The 17,610-nt window shown below is 41.2% G+C and overlaps 1 protein-coding gene across 3 annotated transcripts; it reads left to right on the forward strand.

The window, feature by feature from the left end:
* The first annotated feature begins 315 nt into the window (after positions 1-315).
* NEK2 (NIMA related kinase 2) lies at positions 316-13,556 on the forward strand. Of its 3 annotated transcripts, none has more exons than XM_084624006.1 (9): positions 316-495; positions 1,046-1,155; positions 3,701-3,941; positions 5,536-5,618; positions 5,901-6,027; positions 6,209-6,428; positions 7,516-7,570; positions 7,651-7,721; positions 12,604-13,556. In XM_084624006.1, exons 1-9 carry the CDS (start codon positions 400-402, stop codon positions 12,819-12,821), a joined length of 1,221 nt encoding a protein of 406 aa, XP_084480132.1. In that variant the 5' UTR covers positions 316-399; the 3' UTR covers positions 12,822-13,556. The 3 variants fall into 3 exon arrangements, with proteins under 3 accessions (XP_084480132.1, XP_084480131.1, XP_084480130.1); XM_084624005.1 differs by having other exon boundaries at positions 317-471; positions 1,046-1,263; XM_084624004.1 differs by having other exon boundaries at positions 318-495; positions 1,046-1,263.
* Positions 13,557-17,610: the final 4,054 nt, after the last annotated feature.

Below are 17,610 nucleotides of genomic sequence, written 5' to 3' on the forward strand. Positions count from 1 at the left end.
CAGGCAGCAGTTTTCTACAATGGGGGTAACACATCAGTAACTGCTACAGGCAGCACATTGCTCCAGGGAGCAGGTTCCTGCCCTACACTCCGTGGATGGGCCTTGTCCGCCTGCTCCGAAGAGGAGGGGGCGGTGCCCGCGGAGAGACGCAAAAAGGGGGTGGAGCTAAGTCTTCGGATCCCTCCTGGCGTCGCGCCACGCCTCGCGCCGCCCTGGTTGCCTAGCAGTGGTAACGGCCGTTACGCGGCGTGCATTGTTTACAGGAGAGTAGCCAATGGGAGGGCAGCTGGGGCTGCGGCGCCGGGCCAATGGGCGGCGGGGGCGGCGCGTTTAAACGACGGCGACAGGTAGCTGCGTAGTCGCTGTTCTGTTGGCTGCGCTTCAACGTGTCGCGGCGCCATGCCGAGCCGGCCCGAGGACTACGAGGTGCTGCTCACCATCGGCGCCGGCTCCTACGGCAAGTGCCAGAAGGTGCGGCGCCGGGCGGACGGCAAGGTGAGCGGTCTGGGGCCGCGCGCGGGCCCCGGCGCTGCGGGCTCCGATGGCGCTGCGGGCTCCGATGGCCCCGCACCTCTCTGCTGCCCGGGGCGGTTATCTCGCCTCGGCGGCGGCTCCGGCTGGTCGCTGTCTGACGGCGGGCCAGCCCCCTGCTGCCTCTGGCGGCGCCCGGCAGCGGCGCTTCCCCCACGGGCGGGCGGGCGGGCTCTGGAGGGCTGGCTGGGGCTGCGCTCCCCGGGCTCGGCCCCTGCGGGTCCGGGGGCTCGCTGCTGGCCCCCCGTGGGTTAGGGGTGAGGCGGATCCGCTGGAGCGGGGACACGCAGCACCCCAGGGGCCGGCTCGTGGGAGGTGGGTCGGGGCGGCTGCTCTGCAATGTGAAGCTGCCCGTCGCTCGGCCGGGCTGGGACAGGGGCCGCCCCGTGTTCGTCTCCGCCGGCTCGTCAAGCGCTGCTAGCTGGACAGTTAGCTTGTGTCTCGGCTTGACCAGCTGTCCCTAGTGGGAGCATCCGTGTTTTGTCCGCTAGTCGCGGTGTGCACTGTCTTTCAGGTCTTAGTTTGGAAAGAGCTTGACTATGGCTCTATGACCGAAGCCGAGAAACAAATGCTTGTTTCGGAAGTGAATTTACTCCGGGAGCTGAAACACCCAAACATTGTCCGGTATTATGATCGCATCATTGACAGAACTAACACAACCCTGTACATCGTGATGGAGTATTGTGAAGGAGGTGACCTGGCTAGTCTAATTGCAAGATGTACAAAGGAAAGGCATGTGAAATCTGTTTATGGGGATCTCATGCTCTCCCATCTAAATAACCGGAGCATTTACCAGGATTAAGCTAAATCAAAATGCGTCTCTTTGTAATCCATTAGAAACTTGGGTTTGATACACTTAATCACCTCAGACTTCTAAATACTCTCAAGTCTCTCCTTAAAGTATAAGAAGGTATACTTTTTTAAAAGGTATAATTTAGTAGAAGTTGTGTTAAACTGACTTCTGTTGATAAAATACAGAAAAACTGAGGTACCACACGCACACTGGAATAGTCACTATTGCAGGGATTTAAAGTAAAACTAAGAAGAAATTTGGTAAACTGTCTTAAAAGCAAGTTCAAATATATTAAACCTGCCTCAAAGCCCCTTTCCTGTCTTGTGGGTTTTAGAATGTGCTTTAATTTTTTTCTCTTGAGTCCACTTGCCCCTAGATGTGAGAACTATCTATAAGAGAAGTGGTGAAACTATCCTAACAGAACTTACTGCTTCAGCTCAAACAGAATCCTAATATAATTTTGTCTGACTTGGCTCTAACCATACAAGTCCCAGAGCACTTTAGAGTGGGTGACCTTGACAGCTCCTCCATGCTGTCTGTTAAATGTCCCAGGATGCAAAACTAAAATCACAAATTGAGCCTTTGAGATAAATCACTTGAATTGTTCTACATAACAATGCTCTGGGCCAATTATCTTCTAGGTTTTGCTGTGTGATACTTACAAAGGGGGAAGAAAGGAATGGATTTTCTGATCCAAAAATGGGATGGCTGTGGGGCCCACTTCCATATGGGATTAGGTGACCCCAGAGTCTGACCCTCTATGGGAAATGCTGCCCAACTGTCATCTTTGAAAAGGCCTTTCCATCATAAGAATGGCTATCAACACTGATTCTCTTGTGTCCAGTATATACCACTTAAAAAAAAAAGGAAATTAATGCCTTAAAACAAAATCCCTGTACGCTGTGTGGCATTTTTAATTCCCAAAAGGTGCCAAAATGTCATGAAGTCCACTAGTTGCTCTGAGTTTAATCCCCAAGGCCAATATTTTGGTGCTACTGAGGTCTTCAAAACCCCTATTCAGCTGCTGCCTAAAGCCCCAAGACGTCTAAGTTTTTCTGCCAGTGAGCATGCTCACAGTTGTATTGTTCTAAGGTATAAGACCAGTGTTTAAGTGCCAAGCCCTGAAGCATTGCCCTGCATATCTTGTCGGCAGCACCTAATTCATAGGTGTGCTCTGAGGTTGCTTAAACTCCCACACCATAGTTGAGAGGTGGCCTCCATTAATCCAGGGATGAGATTTGGGTTCAATTCCCCCTCTGCCTGATGTGGAGAAGGGATTTGAACTTGGGTTTCCCACCTCTCAGGGGAGTGCCCTAACCACTGGACTAGTCATTCTCTCTGGCCCAATGAATATTTAATTGTTTATATACGGTGGACTGCTTCAATAGGAGAGAGAGCAACCCACACCAGCATAGCCCAGTGGTTTGGACACTCACCTGAGAGGTGGGAGTTCAAACTTCCTCTTCACATAATGGAAGGTCTCCCACATCCCAGGTGAATGCTCTAACGAGTGGGCTAAATACTATAAGGGAAGTTCACTCCCCTTTCCCTGGCATTTCTTGGGTGTGTGTTTTTAAAAAAAAAAAAAAACTCCAGGAGAGAGCTCACTGCTGAGAATCCCAAGCAGAGATGGACATTTCCCTCTTGGATAGAGTTAGACACCTAAATCCCTTTGAGGAGTGTGGATTAAGACTCACCCCTCTCCTCAGCTTAAGCAGTTCCAACAGGTAATGCTATCTCTGCCCAATGTGCTGGCTTTTTTTGTAAATCCTATTCTTGGGTATCTAACTCTCTCCATGCAGTGGGAGCATAGGTGCCTAACTTGAGGTTGTGGATTCCACTGGATGGGGATGTACATAAAAGTTAGCACTGTTGCAATACTCGCATTACTTTGTGGATCTAGCCCTCTGTGTTACTGCTATTTGCTTTGCATGGTAGATGTTAGGATACTATTGCCATGGGTGGTAGTACAAAACCCTAAGATGGGAACAAATAGTTAATTAGAGGGTGACTTGTATACTTTCTCTATTTACTGTATTTACAAGATCTATAAAAAGAAAAGGAGTACTTGTGGTACATTAGAGACTAACAAATTTATTTGAGCATAAGCTTTCACCGTCACTCTGGTTACAGTGTGTATGGTAATACCCATTGTTTCATGTTCTGTGTATATAAAATCTCCCCACTGTATTTTCCACTGCATGCATCTGATGAAGTGAGCTGTAGCTCATGAAAGCTTATGCTCAAATAAATTTGTTAGTCTCGAAGGTGCCACTAGTACTCCTTTTCTTTTTGTGGATACAGCCTAACGCAGCTGCTACTCTGAAACCTTACAAGATCTATATTACTCTAAATTAACTTCTTCTCCTTTCCTAGACACTACTTAGAGGAAGACTTTGTTCTCCGCATGTTGACTCAGTTGACCCTGGCCTTGAAAGAATGTCATAGACGGAGTGATGGTGGCCACACTGTGTTGCACCGTGACCTAAAACCAGCAAATATTTTTCTAGATAGCAAGCACAATGTGAAACTTGGAGACTTTGGATTGGCTAGGATATTGCACCATGATACCAGTTTTGCTAAAACATTTGTTGGCACTCCATATTACATGTCTCCAGTAAGTGTTCCAAGATCCTGGTTTCTTCTGCAACACCTGGCTTTTTAACAGAATTCCTCAACATCTTTAAAAGTTTTTAGTTAATGAAACCTATAACTAAATCTTAATTCCTGTAGCCAACCCCTTTTTAACTAGGGACAGACCTTTAAAACTTGTGTTTGGGGGAGGGAGGGGGGAACTTGCCTGCAACAATTCTGTGTCATATATCAGAATGGTCTTGTATATGACTGACTTTCGGGTTTGATATGACTTAAGCATCAAGTTTTTTGGACTGTAAAATTTCATAAATTAAGTGTTGTACTGTTTCTGGTGTGTTAGCTATAGGATGGGTTCTCAACCTGGGGGTTGTGGACTTCCCCGCCATCTGAACTGGGTTGAAAATGTGCTCAGGATCTGTGTTCATTCTCTCTGTCTCTCCTCTGTGTAGGGAGGGTAGTGATGGGGAGTTCCAAAACTGTTTTTCTGTTACATGGAGTCATGGTATAATTAATTAGCCTCTTACAGTTTGTATGGCAACTTCCACCAGGTGTGTGTAATCTTACGATATGTTCCAGTCTGTGCATCTGATGAAGTGGACTATAGCCCACAAAAGCTTATGCTCTAATAAATTTGTTAGTCTAAGGTGCCACAAGTACTCCTGTTCTTTTTGTGGTATAGAACAAGTTGAGGACCACTGCCATCAGACTATTGTGCATACTTAATAAATCCACAACCTTTCTCTCAAATCCATGTGTTCAAAGAGAACATCTGTAGAATTCTTGTTCCTATTTCTTTCTCAGAATGAGGCTGGAATAGCTCCCTTGCCTCCTGATATTTTACTTTTGAAGGCTGCTGTTCCTGAGTCCAGCACAAATTAGAACTGTGCACTAGTCATCGCTCACCATCCTAAGTAGATCCTTTCAAAGACAGCATTCTTAGTTCTTGACTACAGTTGATGTGAAGCTCTTAAGAACCTCCATCATGGCTACTGCTCCAGCTCTTCTCCCTGGGAGAACAGACCTCTTACGAGGTATTGTTTGTTAGTACCATCCTTGTCTTGTTAGGTCTACCCCCTGCAAGTCACATTTCTGAAGTATCTGCCTTGGTATCTTGGCACTGACTTTTACTTGATTCTTGTCTTCTCACATCTGCATAGTAGTGCTGCAGTGATGGAGTAGGGTACTCTACCTTCTTCAAATGATTGATCTACAAGGGTTCTCGTCCTCTGTGGTGCATAGACTTGGGAGTGAAAATCCTGCAAGGTCATGTCAAAGCTCACTACTTCTCTTTTGCTTCTGTGCTCTATGTGCAGACTCTAATGGAAGTTTGTTTTCCCTGTATAATGTCTTGCATTTGTACTGATCAAAAAACTGATGCAGTTTGAATAAAGCTTTGCTCCAGCTCAGTTATTGCTGTAATATCTTCTATATTCTGAATTGTACTAGCTTGAAGTAGCTATTGTGAATTAAACTGCAAACTCACCAGTGATAATTTAGTAGGTTGCACAACTATTAGCTGATCCTTCATGGAGAACTTGGTTCTGCTGCATTATTGTAAATGAATTGCTGTACACCTTCCTGATAACACATTTTAAATAAAGGCTTCTCTTTCTTAGGAACAAATGAACCGCATGTCATATAACGAAAAATCAGACATCTGGTCTCTAGGATGCTTGCTATACGAGCTATGTGCACTCTCGTAAGTATAAAGATAAATGATGTGAGACTACTTACACTTCAGTTATAGTATGTGACTAAACTGTAAACAGGTGAAGACCAAAGTTTGTCTAAAATCTTAATCCGACAAACTGTTTTGTTTTCAAAATATTTTAAAAATCAAAAACCAGCTCTCTTCTAGACACTAGAAGAACCTTGATTGAAGTGGTAAATGGAGATTTTCCTCAAACACAATGAAAACCCTTTAACACCTTTCCAGTTAAACAGTGAAAAGAGCCTTTAAGAAAATACATCTCTTCTTCAGGCCTCCATTTACAGCTTATAACCAAAAGGAGTTGGCAGAGAAGATAAAAGAAGGGAAGTTCAGACGAATACCCTATCGTTATTCAGATCAGTTGAATGAACTTCTTAAAAAGATGCTGAATTTAAAGGTAGGAATTGACTGCTGTTTTCACTAATACTTCAATCTTAAAGTACTTAAAGCATTTCAGAGCTTTAATTTTGCTGTAGGATGGAACTTGTACAGTTTTTCCTCCATTAAGAAGGGAATTGGTGTCCTAAACTTCTTAAACTGACACTGTCACACTCTTTCCTTGGCTTGTTTCTTTTAAGGACTACTGTCGACCCTCTGTTGAAGAAATTCTACAGAATCCCTTGATAGCTGACTTGGTGGTAGAAGAGCAGAGAAACCTCTCTGAGAGGAGAGGACGAAGGTCAACAGAGCCAGAAAGGCTGCAGCATTCAGGCACTGCAGTAAATGAGCTAAAACTGAAGGAACAACAGTTGCAGGAGAGAGAACGAGCCATAAAAGAGAGAGAGCAACAACTGGAACGTATGAAATTCCATTCTGGGAATGGGGAGGTTAATCAGACTGGTCTGAAAGCCTATGAGGGGGTAGTCCAGATTGTAGGTGCAGCCTGTCAGATTTTTAAAACTACCATTTTCTCTTTTGAATTTAATTAAACCTTACCTGGTGGTCTAATCCAGGAGTAGAAACCTAGGTTGGGATTGTGGGGGATGGAGAAGGCTGTTCATAGCAAGCAAAGGTTACCAAAACCTACAGAACGTGGGGCCTGAATCTGCTGTCCTGAACAATGTGTAGCCATACAGGGTAAAATGCATGGAATGCTACCAAATCAAAATGGTAGCATTTTACTCTGTACTGGCTCTATACTGTGAATATGCAGTTGCCCAACAGATTTGGATCCTTACTCTGTATAAATGCACAATTAGTGTTAGCTACAATCTATGAAAATTATTGGAGGTTGTGATGTGGCACAACTTAAAAGGGTGTGTGTGTCTTTGGAGACTGTCCATTGGAGGAATATCCAAAACTGTTACAAAACAGCAATTGTCAATAGAGCTCATAGCAGTGGAGCTATATGGTCAGTTCTTTAACTAATTGGATTTATGTAATGGATAACACTTGAGTTGTACTTGCCATCTTTAGCTGCATGCAGTTAACTTATATTGTGCCACAATGGGAACATCTATTTTGAAAATCAAGCCCTGCATATGGCACAGCTAAAATAAAGTGTCTGTGCAAAATGGCAGGACTGAACACTAGTATAGCTTCAGCCAGCCATGCATGATTAGACTAGAAAACAAGACTCTCTCAGAGCATGATTGATATTTTAAAGCAGTATGAGGATTCCATGATGAAAGAACATTATGCATCACTTAAACTCCTTCGTGTCCAGTCACTGCCATATCTCATGAAGAGCATGGGCTGAGAGAACCTGTCTCTCTACACAGCAATGTACTACTTTGCTACCTAGAGCAACAAAGCAGAAATTTAGGGGCTTGACACTTCAGTGATTACCTGCTTTTCTACATGAAAATCTGTCTTGGGACCAGGCCTCTCCTGTTTGGAAAACACCAGAAATCTGTGTTAACTTTCTTCATATGCTTACTTCCAGAGAGGGAGCGGGAGCTATGTGTTCGTGAGAGACTGGCAGAAGATAAACTTGCTAGGTATTACAGTGTAACCTAGGTTAAACTTTAAGATTGTTTGCTGTAGAAATGGTTTATTAACTTATCTCATTTCAAAACAGGGCTGAAAACTTGATGAAAAACTACAACCTATTCAAGGAACAGAGGATATTGGCAGGTGCAAAAAGCCCAGGTATGAGAATAAACAGACAGCCACTTGAACTAGTAAACACAGATTGGCACAGCCATGAGGATGCCCTTGACATTCTGCATGCCATGAAAAGTCCCATCTTACCAAACAAACTACATAAACTTCTGTAATGGTTTTGAACAGAAACTTGACCACTTTTTTTAAAGTGTCACATGGAATGAAGAAAAACTGCTGTACAAGGAGATCACATCTGCTGCTGTCAATATTTATTGAACCTGAACATCAGAAATGATAAGGGAAGGGTGTTAGTATGAATTTACTTTCTCTAGCTAGTTCTAGGTTTCAAACATTAGTAATTTGTGAAATCAGATCCATGTAATTATGATCTAGCTTTAAAATTTTAGTCTTCAATAAAACGTAAGGCATGTCTTATGACCACTCAGCCTTCACTTCATGGATGGCTTTAAAAGAAAAGGCAGATTTACACTATCTTTTTTCCACTGATCTTAAGGGTGGCTCATAGTTCACATAGTCTAACATACACTGAACTTGCAACCAAATGAGTCAAATTATACTTGGTAGAAACCTCAGCTGATTTAGAACAAAAAGCAGTAATTTTCCAAATCCAATCTAAAAAACAGACATGGTACAATACCTTGCATAACAACTTAAAGCTAGATTGTGGAATTTAGGCACCTAAATCAATTTTCTGAATCAGGCACTGTTGTGGTTCAGAGACCTGTAAGCTCCCCCTTCATTCTGTAGGCACCTAAATTTTTTGCCATAAGTTCCCTAGGTGCCTATGTTCTGTCTCTGGGCATGTGCTTTGCAGCAGCATACCTGGATGCCGAAGCCCCAGTGTGTGGTGCACAAACCAGGAAAAGATAGGTATTCTTCCACCTAAGTCACTTATGCAGGGCCTGATCCTCTAACTATGGCCTAAAGAAAAGGAGTACTTGTGGCACCTTAGAGACTAACCAATTTATTTGAGCATAAGCTTTCGTGAGCTACAGATCGCTTAATCAGATGCATACTGTGGAAAGTGTAGAAGATCTTTTTATACACAGACACACCATGAAAAAATACCTCCTCCCACCCCACTCTCCTGCTGGTAATAGCTTATCTAAAGTGATCACTCTCCTTACAATGTGTATGATAATCAAGGTGAGCCATTTCCAGCACAAATCCAGGGTTTAACAAGAACGTCGGGGGGGGGGAGGTAGGAAAAAACAAGGGGAAATAGATTACCTTGCATAATGACTTAGCCACTCCCAGTCTCTATTCAGTCTCTCTGTTCTAAATCAGCCATAAAAATGTTGGCATACTGTGGGGCCATGCGGGTACCCATAGCAGTGCCACTGATCTGAAGGTCTACATTGTCCCCAAATGTAAAATAGTTATGGGTAAGGACAAAGTCACAAAGTTCAGCCACCAGGTTAGCCGTGACATTATCGGGGATAGTGTTCTTGACGGCTTGTAGTCCATCTTTGTGTGGAATGTTGGTGTAGAGGGTTTCTACATCCATAGTGATCAGTGGCACTGCTATGGGTACCTGCATGGCACCACAGTATGCCAACATTTTTATGGCTGACTTAGAACAACGCTTCCTCAGCTCTTGTCCCTTAACGCTCCTACTCTACTTGTGCTATATTGATGTCTTCATCATCTGGACTCATGGAAAAGAAGCCCTTGAGGAATTCCACCATGATTTCAACAATTTCCATCCCACCATCAACCTCAGCCTGGTCCAGTCCACACAAGAGATCCACTTCCTGGACACTACAGTGCTAATAAACAATGGTCACATAAACACCACCCTATGCCGGAAACCTACTGACCGCTATTCCTACCTACATGCCTCCAGCTTTCACCCTGACCACACCACACGATCCATCGGCTACAGCCAAGCTCTGCGATACAACTGCATTTGCTCCAACCCCTCAGACAGAGACAAACACCTACAAGATCTCCTCTCTCAAGCATTCTTACAACTACAATACCCACCTGTGGAAGTGAAGAAACAGATTGATAGAGCCAGAAGAGTTCCCAGAAGTCACCTACTACAGGACAGGCCTAACAAAGAAAATAACAGAACGCCACTAGCCGTCACCTTCAGCCTCCAATGCATTATTAAGGATCTACAACCTATCCTGAAGGATGACCCAACACTCTCACAAATCTTGGGAGACAGGCCAGTCCTTGCCTACAGACAGCCCCCCAACCTGAAGCAAATACTCACCAGCAACCACATACCATACAACAGAACCACTAACCCAGGAACCTATCCTTGCAACAAAGCCCGTTGCCAACTGTGCCCACATCTATTCAGGGGACACCATCACAGGGCCTAATAACATCAGCCACACCATCAGAGGCTCGTTCACCTGCACATCCACCAATGTGATATATGCCATCATGTGCCAGCAATGCCCCTCTGCCATGTACATTGGTCAAACTGGACAGTCTCTACATAAAAGAATAAATGGACACCAATCAGATGTCAAGAATTAGAACATTCATAAACCCGTCAGAGAACACTTCAATCTCTCTGGTCACGCGATTACAGACATGAAAGTTGCTATATTACAACAAAAAAACTTCAAATCCAGACTCCAGCAAGAAACTGTTGAATTGGAATTCATTTGCAACTTGGATACAATTAACTTAGGTTACCTTGCATAATGACTTAGCCACTCCCAGTCTCTATTCAAGCCTATTTCCCCCTGTTTTTTCCTACCCCCCCCCCCCGACGTTCTTGTTAAACCCTGGATTTGTGCTGGAAATGGCCCACCTTGATTATCATACACATTGTAAGGAGAGTGATCACTTTAGATAAGCTATTACCAGCAGGAGAGTGGGGTGGGAGGAGGTATACTTTCATGCTTTGTGTGTATATAAAAAGATCTTCTACACTTTCCACAGTATGCATCCCATGAAGTGATCTGTAGCTCACAAAAGCTTATGCTCAAATTGGTTAGTCTCTAAGGTGCTACAAGTACTCCTTTTTCTTTTTGCGAATACAGACTAACACGGCTGTTACTCTGAAACCTAACTGTGGTCTGTTTGCTCTCCAGATTGGGTCCCCATAAGGAAGCTTACAGAAAATAGCTGGGGGCGTGGAAGGGGCAGGAGGAGGATTACCTCCCTCAAACTCCTAGCCAAGTTCTTTAGAGTATTCACTTGGGATATAGGAGACATTGATCCAATGCCCACACCATCATTCCACATGAAGTAGTCTTCTACAAGCCTGGTTCTAGCTGTCATATGCTGCTTCAGCTTAATCACTAAAAATAGCATTGTTTTAATGTCTAATTGTCTGCCTATTAATCCCTTGCCTCTTGCAATATTACTACTTTCTGACGCTCTCCCTTTCCTGATATAACTGTGGAAGAAGTCTGCAAGAGGTGTCCTGCTTCTCTTTTGTCCCCCCCATCCTCCTCTTTGTAATCATTCAGGTTTACTTATGCTATAATGTGACAATTCCTAATTTAATATCCTCTGCATTTTTCATGGTTTTTAACTTTCTCTTATAAAGAGTTTGCTTGCTGTAGAACAGACCTAGCTAGAAGGCAGCACCCAGGTCTCTACCTTCCCTATCTCACTAAGCTCAGCTTTATTACTCTTACAAAGGGCCTAGTTTTACATCAATCACAGAAAAATCAGAGTAACATTGAAACTCTGTTCCAGTTACCTCACACTACCAGATAAATTAATCACTGTTCTCTTATAGCTCTACTAACTTGCATGGGTTTTAACTTTAAGAAAAATGCTAACTAGGAGGTTTTCCCCCTATTAAGTCCACTAGTATTTTCTTTCAGGACTAAATTCAATTGTTGCGATTACCACTAGGCTTCTGCACTGGCAGAGGCTCCCTGCAGAATCCATCATGTTTAGGCAGGTTGCTTACTAAGACCTTCTCGCTCCCTGTGGTTTGAGAATCAAACAAGTTTTCTGAAAAACTGTACAGAGCTGGGACTTTATTATGGAAGCATGGCTGAGCAAAATTGAGTTCTTGAAACACTGCATTAAAACTAAACTGCTGCTAGTGTAAAATGGTCAAATGTGAACTCTGCCCTCGTTCTCGGGAAGCCTGCAAGCTATGCTATCATTTTAAAGACAAATGTGTACAGGTACACATGGCTTACCTGCACCAGGGAAAAACATCCCTTACATTTTCAGAAGATACTGAGTACTCCTCGGTGACTTTTTTTCTGAAATAGCATGTCATTTGTTGTGGCATAGAGGGGTAGGTAAAGTGTTCTCAGTACATTAATATTGACTAGGCCTGATTCAACTAGTGTCAGTACATAGGTCAGGCCTCTGGGTTATGTAGCTGTTTTATCCTATACTTCACTGCAACACTCAAGCCATCAAGAGTTTCTATAATTGAGTGCTGAACTTGGAAACTAAACATCTTTCACTATCCAGCACCCTCCACCTTTATTTTGACTCATTGTATCACTGCTATCTGTATCCTTGCTCTTCTGCAAAATAAAGGTACTCTCCTCTTGTGTGCTCGTTGTAAAGAGATGACTAAACGAAACAAAAGTAAGTCTCTACAGCCCTTTCTATATTAGGTCTTAAGTAAAATTACAACCTCCAGTAACCTATAGCACTGTCATGTTAAACAGAGCTTTTGTATCCTATATAACTGTCCCCTAAATAAGCTGGGTGGGTGGGGAGGCAAAGGATGGCATTAGTTGGAAACTCAAAAGTGTGAATTACATATGAACAGCATTTGACTCTATTGATTCAAATAAAGCTGCTTGGCAGTTACTCTACTTAATACATGTGTTAACTTAGATCCAGATTAGGTTCCCCTCTGCAAAGTGACTGGCACTGATATGAATGAATAAACTAATATTGAGGAACACTCATTCAATGAAAGTCAAAAGCCCTTTTCTTCACTGTTTCTGTCTTTAAGATGAAGTGCTACTTCCCTCTTCAGCAAGAAAGAAGGTTCACTTTGGTGCAAGTAAAGAGAATGCTATATCCAATGATTTGGAGAATTATCCTCTTCCAAAAGAAAAATGCTCTGAGCTGAAGAAACGCCTTTATGCTGCTAACCTGCGGGCTCAAGCATTGTGCGAACTGGAAAAAAATTATCAACTAAAAAGCAGGCAAATTCTGGGCATGCGCTGAAACTGTGTACAGTATTTAACATTTTAATGTCACTTAAGAATGTATAGGTACAACTATTGTGCTCCTTTTGTCTTGATTTTATTTTTTTACCATCATCTCAATCCTGTTTTGTTTTAGCAGAGATGCTACCATTTTAACTTTCTTTTACATAAAAGAAGTTATGTATGTGTTTCCCTTTTCTATGAATTTTCCATCATAGACTGTCCATGCTTGAAAGGACACTTCAGAGGAACAGAAGGATAGCTTTGATAAATAGTCAAACATGAAAATACTTGTTTGACGTAGAGAGAGAAAGTGGCTAAGTTGAGAGAATGAAGGATGTCTATAAATTAAGAATTAATTCTGAAACTACATAAGTGATGCAGGTAGCTTTTTTAATTTAAAAAAGTGTCTTGATGTGATAGATGTATTTTTCTTTCAGTTGAAAAGTTCTATGAAAACCTTTAAAAAAATTAGTGTGTAAATTTACCTGTTGTACAATTATTTTACACCATTTCCTTTTTTAGATCAAAGAAATCTTGTATCCTTTTGTTGCCACCTTATACTTTTTAATTTTAAAAGTATTTTCTGTAATATTGTAAACATACAACTGCTTGTAGCTATTCTTGTTTCATATGACAGCAAGAGCAAAGATGTGAAAAGGTTGCTATTCTACCCCCTTTCACCAATTAACTGATCTACCCATAACTGAAGGTAGACATAATGTACTAAAATAAAAATCTGTTTTCCAGCATCCATTTGCAGGTTCCTAATAATGGAGTTGTGTGTTTTCTCTTGTGTGGCTGATTCATCCCAAATCTGGGGGTAGGCGGGGGGCAAGAAGGGAGAGTAGGTAGATATCCATATATTTACCAAAGACTCACAATTCTAACCTAGATTTGAAGCTGTGCAGGTGTAACAGCTATTTATAGCTTGACAGTGGTGATGTGTAAGGAAAGGCCTAATAATTTTAGAGTGAAATATCATAATTAAATCCCCCCTAAGTGTTTTTTAATTAATACTATAGGGTTTTTTTGGGCGGGGGGGGGGGGTGTAGATTCTCAGCCTGAAGTAGGTTAGGCTCATAATCTGACCTCCCTTAGCGTTGTTTATAACTAAGGAAGTACGTCTTATCAGGGTGGATAAAAATCAATGAAATTGGATTTTTTTGATCAAATGCTTTTTCCTCACAAAAAAATCTATCTAAAGATACATTATAGCTTAAAGAGATCTCATCGTGGAATAGGGATTATTAATTCTGTAGTATGAGAATATATTCATGTAATGTTTAAGAAAAGTTTTGTAAATGAGTTCCAATAGTTCATGGATTAGGGACCCAATTTTATGCAGTTCCAGGGGCTTCTGTATAGATTTAGATTAATCTAAATCTATCTACCCAATGGGACTCGGTGCTCAGTCTAGAAGATACCATCAGAGATGCCTAGTTTTGAAGTTTTCAAACTGAATTTCTCTCTCCAGCGATAACATGCTTGTTAACAGCAAAAATGTTTTTAAATAAACAGAGGTGAGAAATAACAGACTTCAACCCTATTGTCCCTCTGCAAATCTGTGTATACAGAATCAATCCCTTACCTCTCTCTGAAAGTGCAAAGTTTCAGAAAGTTCAATGAATAGAAGAGTGTTGGGGCAGCATAGACCTGGACAAGCAGAAGAAGCCTGGAGATAAATGTGAGAAGGGAGGGACAGGCAGTAGAAACAAAAGTGAAACTGTTTGAGCAGCATATTCCAGAAGTCTTGAGGCCTTTCTGAGTGTAGCCTTCATTGATTTGAAATCTACCATACCATTCTCTTACTAGAAGGGAAAACCTATAATGGCAGCAGGCTGTAAAAGAGACCCAGTTTGGGAATATTTTAATGAAGTTCCTCTACCTGTGGGTCAGAACACATGTGTGCAAAATGCAAACAGTGCAACAAAGAAATGCAAGGCCTGGTTGCCCAAATGAAACAACATCGTGAGAAGTGTTCCTTCTCGGGAGGAAGCTGCATTGAAGATGATGAAAGGAACATGTCTGAATATGCAGGATCTTCAGGTTGGTAAACTTTTTAATTTCATATTTCTTAAGGACTGCCTGTATTCCTTCTGGACTATTCTTGAATTGTCATGTTTGCAGAAAAAAATATAGTTATTCTGTGGTACTATCATTTTAGATGCAGTTGTGATAAAAAATAGCTAAAATAGGCAGATTTTCCTTTTTACAATTTCATTTTTAAAAGTGGTACTGAGTGTCAGTGAATGCAATGAGTAATATTAAATGAGCAATATGGTAATAATAATTAAATAACTGCATTGACTTATTTTGTTTAGGAGAATCCATCCTCAACAGACAAGATTCTGAAGACTATCCACCTTCAAGATCACCATCAGTTTCTATAGTTTCAGAGTTATCTGCCAATTAGTGTTTCAGTCACATGTGTGTCACATAGCCACAGTATATTACCTGTAGCAAAAAGGAAAAAAAAATCTCCATCCAGAAACAACCAGAGAGAGATTTGTGATAAGAACCAGCAGATTACAAAAAGAGGTAATTGATGAAAAAATTGCCTGGTTTGTTTATGCAACAAACTCTCCTTTCCGAATGATTGAGAGCCCACACTTTATTAACATGGTTCAGTCATTAAGACCAGGATACAGTCCACTCAACAGAGCAGATATCGCAGGCAAATTTCTGGATAAAGTGTATGAAAGAGAAATTGAGCAGTGTGCAAAAGGTCTAGAGGGTGAAATTGTTAACCTGAGTCTTGATGGGTGGAGCAATGTCCAAAATGATCCTGTTGTATGTGCTTGTGTGACAACAGAAGAAGGGAATGTCTTCCTTACAGAAACAATTGATACATCAGGAAATGCACACACAGCAGAATACTTACAAGAACTAGCAGTAAAAGCTATAACAACAGGGTGGGGGGGAATTCAAATGTCTTGTACGCTGCTTGGTCACAGACAATGCTGCAAATGTATCCCTGATGAGAAGAAATTTAGAAGGGAGTGAAGAGCATCCCAAGCTAATAACATATGGTTGCAGTGCTCATATGATGCACCTCCTAGCCAAAGACTTCAGTGTTCCAGAAATAAAGGCTAATGTTGTTGAAATTGCAAAATACTTCCGTAACAACCACTTTGCAGCAGCTGCTCTGAAAAAAGTGGGAGGAACCAAGCTAACTCTCCCACAAGACATGCAATGGAACTCAGTAGTGGACTGTTTTGAGCACTATATCGAGAACCGGCCTAATCTGATGACAGTTTGTGAACAAAATTGTGAAAAAATAGATGGCACTGTCCCAACCAAAGTTCTCAACATTGGGCTTAAGAGAAATGTTGAACACATGCTGAGTACCCTGAAGCCTATTTCTGTAGCCTTGAACAAAATGCAGGGAAATAGCCGTTTTATTGCTGACGCTGTTGAAATTTGGAAGGAACTGAGAGATCTTAAAAAGAGAAATGTGCAATGACAGAGATAAATTACAAGCATTAAAAAAGCAAATGGGACGAGTACCATCTCCGGCTCATTTTCTTGCAAATATTCTCAATACTCGGTACTAGGGTCAAACCTTAACTGCTGAAGAAGAAGAGTTGGCTATGACATGGACATCCAGCAATCATCCCTCCATAATGCCAACTATAAGAAACTTCAGAGCTAAGGGTGAACCATTCAAGAAATATATGTTTACTGATGATGATTTAAAGAAAGTCCCACCAGTTCACTGGTGGAAGTCACTTAAGCACTTGGATTCAGAGACTGTTGAAGTGATAATCTCACTTCTGATGGTGTAGAAAGAATATTTTCTTCCTTTGGACTAATTCATTCCAAATTGAGAAATCGTTTGGGACTTGAAAAAGCGGAAAAGCTTGTTTTTCTTTTCCAGATTATGAACAAACAGAAACTGAAGGTGAAGATGACTGAGTTAGCTGCAGAAGCCAATATTTTAAGTTTCTCATGTTGACCTGGCTGACATAGTCTATTTAATTTTTTTGTTTTTTAAATTTAATTTAACTATTTTAGTTAACACAATGTTAACAAAAACAAACTGATTTTAAAAAACTTGAATGTTTAAAATCAAAAGTTCATATGCTTGTTTTGTTAAAATATTATGTTTGCTGTTGAAGAAAAAAATTCAGAATACATAATGTTGTTGTTTTAGTTAAATAAAATAATTTAAATGTCTGTTTGGTGATGTTCTCCTCCTAATACAGCATGGCAAGAAAACCCTCCAAATATTAACGATTAACCTGTTGCATTGGAGATAGTTCACCTCCCAATGACTTCATACATATCTGCTTCAATTACCTTTGGTAAATGAAATAATCAAATCATCATTCATTTTCTGATATAGCTGTAAAACTAATCTGAAAAGTTTTCAAAATAAATCACTTTAAAAATGTATAGTGGGTACCTTCTAAAAATGAAACCTACATCTATCTCTGAGTTTTGAAGAATATGTATTAAGGTTATAACAACCAACAAGAATGCACTTTTATGTAGAAATCTATGATTAAATAGTCTTCCTGACTAGTGATTTAAATAATTATTTAAATCAATTTGATTTAAATCAAATCCACCCTGCCTCTTATAGATTTAAAACAGCTATATGTGATGGTAATTTGCTATTTGGCCAGAGGTGGTGATTTTAATAGTGTTGAGCTCTGCTGCTTTCTTCCCATGTGGGAATAAGAGAGAAGTTTCAAGAACCTTTTGTGTGGAGTTGGAAATGTGCTTCCTCTCCTCTCAATTTTGAAATGACAAGCCTAGCATAAAGAATACAAATTCTCCGTGTTCTCAGTTCGTTCTGTCTC

The sequence above is a fragment of the Lepidochelys olivacea genome (genome assembly GCF_965140295.1).
Source record: "Lepidochelys olivacea isolate rLepOli2 genome assembly, chromosome: 3".
In the NCBI taxonomy this organism is placed as follows: domain Eukaryota; kingdom Metazoa; phylum Chordata; order Testudines; family Cheloniidae; genus Lepidochelys; species Lepidochelys olivacea.